At 57.7% G+C, this 10,484-nt stretch overlaps 1 protein-coding gene across 3 annotated transcripts in view; it reads right to left on the bottom strand.

Moving 5' to 3' along the window:
- Positions 1–10,484, bottom strand: part of LOC121364727 (procollagen galactosyltransferase 1-like) — a 13,862-nt gene that overhangs the window by 2,382 nt on the left and 996 nt on the right. For all 3 annotated transcript variants that reach the window (XM_041488204.1, XM_041488207.1, XM_041488206.1), the window contains exons 3-11: positions 9,754–9,871; positions 9,209–9,343; positions 8,068–8,272; positions 6,784–6,903; positions 5,258–5,334; positions 3,813–3,919; positions 3,608–3,740; positions 2,567–2,694; positions 319–525 (exon numbers count right to left, since the gene is read on the bottom strand). In XM_041488204.1, coding sequence (XP_041344138.1) covers positions 319–525; positions 2,567–2,694; positions 3,608–3,740; positions 3,813–3,919; positions 5,258–5,334; positions 6,784–6,903; positions 8,068–8,272; positions 9,209–9,343; positions 9,754–9,871 — 1,230 coding nt within the window. The remainder of the gene's footprint in view (positions 1–318; positions 526–2,566; positions 2,695–3,607; positions 3,741–3,812; positions 3,920–5,257; positions 5,335–6,783; positions 6,904–8,067; positions 8,273–9,208; positions 9,344–9,753; positions 9,872–10,484) is intronic.

Consider the following 10,484-nt stretch of genomic DNA (forward strand, 5'->3'; position numbering starts at 1 on the left):
AAATCCCTGACCCCAAATCCCATAAATCCCACAAATCCCTGACCCCAAATCCCATAAATCCCACAAATCCCTGACCCCAAATCCCATAAATCCCACAAATCCCTGACCCCAAATCCCATAAATCCCACAAACCCCTGACCCCAAATCCCATAAACCCCATACCTGGGGTGCCGGTCGAACATGAGGGGCAGGAACTCGTCCACCGGGATCATCTTGCCCAGGGGCTTGGCCGCCAGATCCCATAAATCCCACAAACCCCTGACCCCAAATCCCATAAATCCCACAAACCCCTGACCCCAAATCCCATAAACCCCATACCTGGGGTGCCGGTCGAACATGAGGGGCAGGAACTCGTCCACCGGGATCATCTTGCCCAGGGGCTCGGCGGCCAGGAGCTTGCGGGCGCCGCGCAGGGACAGCGCGTAGCCCAGGCTCCAGTAGGAGTAGCCCGGGCGCAGCAGCTGCCGCACGCCCGGCACGCCGCGCTCCGAGCGCTCCGGCTCCAGCCGCTTCCGGCCCAGGTAGCTGCGGACAGCGGGGTCAGCGAGGGGTCAGTGCGGTCACTTGAGTCAATGGGGTCAATGGGGTCATTGGGGTCAATGGGATCAATGGGATGAATGAGGTCAATGGGGTCATTGGGGTCAATGGAGTCAATGGGATGAATGAGGTCAATGGGGTCGTTGGGGTCAATGGAGTCAATGGGATCAATGGGATGAATGAGGTCAATGGGGTCAATGGAGTCAATGGGGTCATTGTGATGATCAGGATCAATGGGATGAATGAGATCAATGGGATGATTGGGAGGAATGGGATGAATGAGGTCAATGGGGTCATTGGGATCAATGGGATGATTTGGATCAATAGGGTCAATGCAGTCAATGGGGTCATTGGAATGATCGGGATCAATGGGATGATTGGGAGGAATGGGATGAATGAGGTCAACAGGGTCATTGGGGTCAATGGGATCAATAGGATGATTGGAATCAATGGTGTCAATGGGATGAATGAGATTAATCGGGTCATTGGGATCAATGGGATAAATGGTGTCATTGTGATGAATGAGATCAGCGGGATCAATGGGATGAATGAAGTCAATGGGGTCATTGGGGTCAATGGGATCAATGGGATGAATGAGATTAATCAGGTCACTGGCATCAATGGAGTCAATGGGATTAATGGTGTCATTGATGAATGAGATCAATGGGATCAATGCAGTCACTGGGGTCATTGGGATGAATGAGATCTCTGTGGTCAATGGGACCAATGAGATCGATGGGATAATTGGGGTCAGTGGGATCAGTGGGGTCATGGGGGTCAATGGAGTCATTGGGATCATTGGGCCCAATGGGATCCATTAGGGCCTCAGGAAATGGGGAGCACTGGGATGAGGATGATGAGGATGACGATGAAGGCTCACACAAGGTCCAGGGGACTGGGATGAGTTTTGAGATAAGGATGAGTTTTGGGATGAGGATGATGAGGATGACGATGAAGGCTCACATGAGGTCCCAGGGGATTTGAACTGGGATGAATTTTGGGATGAGGATTGGGATGAGGATGAGGATGATGAGGATGACACTGAAGGCTCACATGAGGTCCCAGGGATGAGCTTTGGGATAAGGATGAGTTTCGGGATGAGGATGATGAGGATGATGATGAAGGCTCACATGAGGTCCCAGGGGATTTGGACTGGGATGAGTTTTGGGATGAGGACTGGGATGAGGATGAGGATGAGGAAGGCTCACATGAGGTCCCAGGGGATTTGGACTGGGATGAGTTTTGGGATGAGGATTGGGATGAGGATGAGGATGATGAGGATGACACTGAAGGCTCACACGACATCCCAGGGATGAGCTTTGGGATGAGTTTCGGGATGAGGATGAGGAAGGCTCACATGAGGTCCCAGGGGATTTGGACTGGGATGAGTTTTGGGGTGAGGATTGGGACGAGGATGAGGATGGGGATGAGGAAGGCTCACATGAGGTCCCAGTCGATGGCCGCCTCGTCCAGCTGCTCCATCAGCTCCGTCAGGCGGCTGCGGAAGAAAACCTCGAAGCGCAGATCGTCCTCGAACACCAGCGAGCGCTGCAGGCCCCGTGCCGAGATCTGGGAATACCGGCAGGGACCCGGGAATACCGGGAGGGACACGGGAATAACGGGAACAGGGAGGGACAATGGGAATAACGGCAGGGACAACGGGAATACCGGGAGGGACCCGGGAATAACGGGAACAGGGAGGGACAATGGGAATAACGGGAGGGACCCGGGAATACCGGCAGGGACAACGGGAATAACGGGAGGGACAACGGGAATAATGGGAGGGACCCGGGAATAACAGGAGGGACCCGGGAATAACGGGAGGGACAATGGGAATAGCGGGAGGGACCCGGGAATAACGGGAGGGACAACGGGAATAGGGAGGGACAATGGGAATAGGGAGGGACAACGGGAATCACGGGAACCAGGAGGGACAACGGGAATAACAGGAACAGCGGGAACCGGGAGGGACAACGGAACAGGGAGGGACCCTGGGATGAGGATGAGGATGGGGATGAGGAAGGCTCACATGAGGTCCCAGTCGATGGCCGCCTCGTCCAGCTGCTCCATCAGCTCCGTCAGGCGGCTGCGGAAGAAAACCTCGAAGCGCAGATCGTCCTCGAACACCAGCGAGCGCTGCAGGCCCCGTGCCGAGATCTGGGAATACCGGCAGGGACCCGGGAATACCGGGAGGGACACGGGAATAACGGGAACAGGGAGGGACAATGGGAATAACGGCAGGGACCCGGGAATAACGGCAGGGACACGGGAATAACGGGAGGGACCCGGGAATACCGGCAGGGACAACGGGAATAACGGGAGGGACAACGGGAATAATGGGAGGGACCCGGGAATAACAGGAGGGACCCGGGAATAACGGGAGGGACAACGGGAATAGGGAGGGACAATGGGAATAGGGAGGGACAACGGGAATCACGGGAACCAGGAGGGACAACGGGAATAACAGGAACAGCGGGAACCGGGAGGGACAACGGAACAGGGAGGGACAACGGGAATGCCGGGAACAGGGAGGGACCCTGGGAACACGGGGATTGTGATGGACCCCCGGAGTGCCGGGAATTCCGTGAATTTGGGATGGACCCTGGGAATTCTGGGAATCACCCACCCACTCCAGGATTTGGGATGGACCCCGGGAGTGCCGCTCCCACCCTTGGGAATTCCCTGCACTCCCAGACCCCACAAATTCCAGAATTCCCATCCCAAATTCCCAAATTTCCCTTCCTCACCTCCTGCCAGACCCAGAAGTGGCTGAGGAAGCAGCGGCTCCTTTGGAATTCCCTGAACTCCCTGACCCCCTGGATCTTCTAGATCCTTCCAGACCCCCCAAATTCCCATCCCAAATTCCCGAATTTCCATCCCAAATTCCCAAATTCCCACCCCAAATTCCCGAATGCCCCTGCTCACCTCCTGCCAGACCCGGAAGTGGCTGAGGAAGCAGCGGCTCCTCTGGAACTCCCTGGATCCCCCTGGATTCCCTGAGCCCCTGGATCTTTCTGGATCCCCCAAATTTCCGAATTCCCACCCCAAATTCCCGAATCCCCCTGCTCACCTCCTGCCAGACCCGGAAGTGGCTGAGGAAGCAGCCCACCTCGCCGTGGGTCAGGGGTCTCCCGTGGAAGGGGTCCCGGTACCCCAGCAGCATCCGCACCCCCAGCGCCTCCACCTGGCTGCGGTTCAGCGCCCTGCGGAGCCCGGAAGGTTCCAGAAGGGAATTCCGGGGGGTCCGGGGCGCCGCCCACCCCCCCGGGGCTCACCGGCCGTCCACGGCCTCCACCAGCCGCGGGGAGACGCCCAGCGCGTGCAGCGAGCGCAGCATCCGCGCGCGGCGCCCCGAGCGGCGGCGCAGGTTGATCAGGAACACCTGGGAACGGGGAACGGGGGAATGGGGATTCATCCTGAAATCCGGGGGGAAATGGGGAAAAATCGGGAAAATCGGGGGAAATTGGGGGGAAATTGGGGGAAAGGGGGAAAAATTCAGTAAAATCAGGGGGAAATTGGGGGAAAGGGGGAAAAATTCAGTAAAATCAGGGGGAAATTGGGGGAAAGGGGGAAAAATTCAGTAAAATCAGGGGGAAATTGGGGGAAAGGGGGAAAAATTCAGTAAAATCAGGGGGAAATTGGGGGAAAGGGGGAAAAATTCAGTAAAATCAGGGGGAAATTGGGGGAAAGGGGGAAAAATTCAGTAAAATCAGGGGGAAATTGGGGGAAAGGGGGAAAAATTCAGTAAAATCAGGGGGAAATTGGGGGAAAGGGGGAAAAATTCAGTAAAATCAGGGGGAAATTGGGGGAAAGGGGGAAAAATTCAGTAAAATCAGGGGGAAATTGGGGGAAATGGGGGGAAATGGGGGGAAATGGGGGGATTCATCCCGAAATCCGGGGGAAAATGGGGAAAAATTCGGGAAAATCAGGGGGAAATTGGGGGAAATTGGGGGAAATGGGGGGATTCACCCCGAAATCTGGGGGAAAATGGGGAAAAATCTGGGAAAATCAGGGGGAAAATGGGGAAAATTTGGGGAGAAAATGGGGAAATTGGGGGGAAATGGGGAGGAAATGGGGAAAATTCAGGGGAAAATGGGGAAAAATTGGGGAGAAAATGGGGAAATTTCAGGGGAAATGGGAAAATCTGGGTGGATACACCTCAAAATCCAGGGGAAAATGGGGAAATCTGGGGGGATTCAACCAAAATCTGGGAGAAAATGAGGAAATCTGGGGGGAAATGGGGAAATCTGAGGGGATTCACCCAAAATCTGGGAGAAAATGGGGAAATTCACCCCAAAATCCAGATTAGAATGGGAGAATCTGCCCCAAATCCAAGGGGATCCACATGGGAACAAGAAACTCCCCCCTGAAATCCAGAGGAAAAGGGGAAAGACCACCCAAAAGAGCAAAAAATGACCCAAAATCCAGGGAAAAAGTGGGAAAATAACCCAAAAATCTAGAAAAAAGGGGATGAATGACCCAAAATCCAGAGGAAAAGGGGGGAAACAACCCAAAATCCAGAGGAAACAGAGAAAATTACTGCAAGTCCAGAAATAAAGGAGGAAAACGACCCAAAATCCAGAATAAACGAAGGAAAACGACCCAAAATCCCAAGGAAAAGGAGGAAAATGACCCAAAATGCCAAGGGAAAGTTGGGAAAAGATCCCAAACCCAGAGGGGAAGGAGATCCCGGCCGGAATTCCGAGGGAGGGGCTCCCACCTCATCGAATCCCAGCTTGTCCAGGACCTTGGGAGGGACCCACACGTGGGGGGAGGGCTCGGCCGGAGGGAGCTTCACTGTGGGAACGGGAGAATCCCGTGGGAATGGGGCAAAATCCTTGGGAATGGGCCCCAAATCCCATGGGAATGGGGCAAAATCCATGGGAATGGGCCCCAAATCCCATGGGAATGGGGCCCAATCCTCGTGAAAGGGAAATCCCGTGGGAATGGGGCAAAATCCATGGGAATGGGCCCCAAATCCCATGGGAATGGGGCAAAATCCTTGGGAAAGGGAGAATCCCGTGGGAATGGGGTAAAATCCGTGGGAATGAACCCCAAATCCGTGGGAATGGGCCCCAAATCCCATGGGAATGAACCCCAAATCCCATGGGAATGGACCCCAAATCCCAGGGGGATGAACCCCAAATCCCATGGGAATGAATCCCAAATTCCATGGGAATGGGAGAATCCCGTGGGAATGGGGCAAAATCCATGGGGATAGGGCCAAAATCCATGGGAATGGGCCCCAAATCCCATGGGAATGGGCCCCAAATCCCAGGGGGATGAACCCCAAGTCCCAGGGGGATGGGCCCCAAATCCCATTGGGAATGAACCCCAAATCCCATGGGAATGAACTCCAAATCCCATGGGGATGAACCCCAAATCCCATGGGAATGAATCCCAAATTCCATGGGAATGGGAGAATCCCGTGGGAATGGGGCAAATCCCATGGGAATGGGCCCCAAATCCCAGGGGGATGAACCCCAAATGGGAATGGGCCCCCAAATCCCATTGGGAATGAACCCCAAATCCCATGGGAATGAACCCCAAATCCCAAGGGGATGAACCCCAAATCCCATGGGAAAGGGAGAATCCCGTGGGAATGGGGCCAAAATCCATGGGAATGGGCCCCAAATCCCATGGGGATGAACCCCTAAATCCTATGGGAATGAACCCCTAAATTCCAGGGGAATGGGCCCCAAATCCCAAAGGAATCAACCCCAAATCCAATGGGAATCAACCCCAGATCCCAAAGGAACATTTCCCATCCTGGGGGTGAAGAATTCCCAATCCCAGGGGTCCCTTCCCAGGATCCCTCCCTCCCCCTCCATCCCAAGGCCCTGGATCCTGTGGGATCCTTTGGGATCCACTGGGATCCTTCCCTCCGCCACAACCCCAAGGCCCTGGATCCTGTGGGATCCTTTGGGATCCACTGGGATCCTTCCCTCCGCCACAACCCCAAGGCCCTGGATCCTGTGGGATCCTTTGGGATCCACTGGGATCCTTCCCTCCGCCACAACCCCAAGGCCCTGGATCCTTTGGGATCCTTTGGGATCCTTTGGGATCCACTGGGATCCCTCCCTCCACCACAACCCCAAGTCCCTGGATCCCTCGGGCCCACCCCGAGGCCCCGGATCCGTCGGGATCCGTCGGGATCCGTCGGGATCCGTCGGGATCCGTCGGGACCTCACCCATCTCGGGCCCACCCCAAGGCCCCGGATCCGTCGGGATCCGTCGGGACCTCACCCATGATCTCCAGCTGGACGTGCAGGAAGTTCTCGGCCTCGTCCCGCAGGGAGCTCTGGGAGCGCAGCGGCACCGGCAGGAACCCGAACTGCTCCCGGTTGGACACGAACATCTGCACCCCTGGAACGGGATCCGGAATAACCGGAACCGGGACAACGGGATCGGGAATAACGGGATCGGGGATAACGGGATCAGGGATAACGGGATCAGGGATGGGAGCGGCACCGGCAGGAACCCGAACTGCTCCCGGTTGGACACGAACATCTGCACCCCTGGAACGGGATCGGGAATAACGGGATCAGGGATAACGGGATCAGGGATAACGGGATGGGATCAGGGATAACGGGATCAGGGATAACGGGATCAGGGATGGGATGGTGGATGGGATTGGGGATGGGATGAGGGATGGGAGCGGCACCGGCAGGAACCCGAACTGCTCCCGGTTGGACACGAACATCTGCACCCCTGGAATGTTGGGATCGGGATCGGGAATGGGATCGGGGATGGGATCAGGAGCATTGGGATTGGGAATGGGACCAGAGCAGGATCAGGATGGGGAGTCACTCCTATGCTGGGATCACCCAAAGTCGATCTCAAATCCCAGCCCAATTCCAAACCCAACCCAACCCCATCCAAGTCAACCCAATCCAACTCAAACTAACCCACCTCAACCCAACCCAACCCACCTCAACCCAATCCAACCCAACTCAACGCAATCCCATCCCAATCCCAACCCAACACACCTCAACCCAACCCAACCCAACCCAACCCCATCCAAGTCAACCCAACCCAACTCAAACTAACCCACCTTAACCCAATCCAACCCACCTTAACCCAACCCAACTCAACCCAACCCAATTCAACTCATCCCAAACCAACCCAACACAACCCATCCCAACAATCCCAATCCCCATGCTCACCAATGTGCCAGCAGGTGGTGGCGAAGACAATGTCATCCCAACTCAACCGAACAATCCAAATCCAAGTCAACCAAACCCATCCCAAACAAACCCAACCCATCCCAACCAAACCCAACCCAACCCAACCCAACCCAACCGAATGCCCATCCTCACCGGTGTGCCGGCAGGCAGCGGCAAAGACAATGATGTCATCCCAACCCAACCCAACCCAACAATCCAACCCAACAATCCCAATCCCCATGCTCACCGGTGTGTTGGCAGGCGGCAGCGAAGACGATGTCATCCCAACCCAACCCAACCCAACAATCCAAACCACCCCAACCCAACCCAACCCAACAATCCCAATGCCCATCCTCATCCTCACCGGCGTGCCGGCAGGCGGCGGCGAAGACGATGATGTCGTCGAAGGCGCCGCTGTAGCCGGGCGGGGGCGGGTGGAAGGCCAGGCTCTGCGAGCGCTCGCGCCGCAGGTCCAGCAGGAAGGTGGAGTGCACCATCGGCACCGCGAAGCAGCCCCGGCGCTCCCGGCGCCGGATCGGCAGGTAGGCGGGGGTGCGGCGGTAATAGCCCTGCGGACGGGAGTGACCACCGGAGTGACCACTGGGAATGGGGAGTGACCACTGGGAATGGGGAGTGACCACTGAGAGTGACCACTGGAAATGGGGAGTGACCACCGGGAGTGACCACTAGGAATGGGGAGTGACCACCCCTCCCTCACCTGTCAGTGCCCTCTCCTGTCAGTGCCCCTCCCTCACCTGTCAGTGCCCTCTCCTGTCAGTGCCCCTCCCTCACCTGTCAGTGCCCTCTCCTGTCAGTGCCCCTCCCTCACCTGTCAGTGCCCTCTCCTGTCAGTGCCCCTCCCTCACCTGTCAGTGCCCTCTCCTGTCAGTGCCCCTCCCTCACCTGTCAGTGCCCTCTCCTGTCAGTGCCCCTCCCTCACCTGTCAGTGCCCTCTCCTGTCAGTGCCCCTCCCTCACCTGTCAGTGCCCTCTCCTGTCAGTGCCCCTCCCTCACCTGTCAGTGCCCTCTCCTGTCAGTGCCCCTCCCTCACCTGTCAGTGCCCTCTCCTGTCAGTGCCCCTCCCTCACCTGTCAGTGCCCTCTCCTGTCAGTGCCCCTCCCTCACCTGTCAGTGCCCTCTCCTGTCAGTGCCCCTCCCTCACCTGTCAGTGCCCTCTCCTGTCAGTGCCCCTCCCTCACCTGTCAGTGCCCTCTCCTGTCAGTGCCCCTCCCTCACCTGTCAGTGCCCTCTCCTGTCAGTGCCCCTCCCTCACCTGTCAGTGCCCTCTCCTGTCAGTGCCCCTCCCTCACCTGTCAGTGCCCTCTCCTGTCAGTGCCCTCTCCTGTCAGTGCCCCTCCCTCACCTGTCAGTGCCCTCTCCTGTCAGTGCCCCTCCCTCACCTGTCAGTGCCCTCTCCTGTCAGTGCCCCTCCCTCACCTGTCAGTGCCCTCTCCTGTCAGTGCCCCTCCCTCACCTGTGCCCACCTGACCCGTCCGTGCCCTCACCTGGGGGGTGATGCCGCACCAGAAGTTGGAGTAGGCCGCGCGCGAGTCGAGCATCGGGGCCACCACGGTTCTGTTCTCGGCCACCAGCACGGCCAGCGTGTCGGGGTTCACCAGGACATTGTCTGCGTCCAGGAACTGCGACAGGGGGACACCTGTGACACCTGGGACACACCTGTCACACCTGGGACACCCCCAGCGTGTCGGGGTTCACCAGGACATTGTCTGCATCCAGGAACTGCGACAGGGACACACCTGACACACACCTGGGACACAACTGGGACACACCTGTCGCACCTGGGACACACCTGACATATCTGTGACACACCTGGGACACCTCAGGGACCCCTCCCCAAATTCAGGACCCCCCCAGTTCAGACACAGCCACACCCAGCCCTGGGTGTCCCCAGTATCCCCCACCCTGGGGCTGCGTTTGTCCCCTCTGGGGGGAATTTTCCCCCCAGCCCGGGGCTCAGGGACCCCTGGGGACCCTCGGGGACCCCTGCCCGAATCGGGAGCCCCCTCCCCAAACGGAGGCCCCCCCGTACCAGCAGGTAATCGGCCCACATGGCGCGGGCGGCCTCCAGCGCCTCCTGGCGCAGCCGCATCACGTGCTCGTAGCGCGCGGGGCTCCAGTGCTTGGGCCCCTCCTCGTCGGGGAAGGACCTGGGGGGCACCGGGGGGGCACCTCAGACACCCCAAATCCCGGGAGACCCCCCCCAAATCCGGGGAGAGACCCCTGAAATCGGGGGACCCACAGGGACCCTCGCTCCTCAGACACCCCCAGGACACCCCAAAATCCCCAAGGAGCCCCAAAAATCTGCCTGAGACACCCAAAGACGTTTCTGAGCCCCCCAAAAAGGTGTCAGAGCCCCCCAAAACGTGTCTGAGTCCCCAGAAAATGTTTCTGAGCCCCCCAAAACATGTCTGAGCCCCCAAAACGTGTCAGAGCCCCCCCAAAATGTATCTGGGCCCCCCAAAGATGGTTCTGAGCCCCCAAAAATGTGTCTGAACCCCACAAAGACCTTTCTGAGCACCCCCAAAAACGTGTCTGAGCCCGTCCAAAGACAGTTCTGAGCCCCCAAAAATGTGCCTGGGTCCCCCAAAAAGGTGTCAGAGCCCCCCAAAACGTGTCAGAGCCCCCCCAAAGATGATTCTGAGCCCCCCAAAGGCGGTTCTGAGCCCCCCCAAAATGTGTCTGGGCCCCCCAAAGGCGGTTCAGAGACCCCCAAGATCCCCCAGGAGCCCCAGAGCCGGTTCAGAGCCCCCCAAAGAGGTG

The sequence above is a fragment of the Pyrgilauda ruficollis genome, unplaced genomic scaffold (genome assembly GCF_017590135.1).
Source record: "Pyrgilauda ruficollis isolate IOZ18807 unplaced genomic scaffold, ASM1759013v1 scaffold885, whole genome shotgun sequence".
Lineage (NCBI taxonomy): Eukaryota > Metazoa > Chordata > Aves > Passeriformes > Passeridae > Pyrgilauda > Pyrgilauda ruficollis.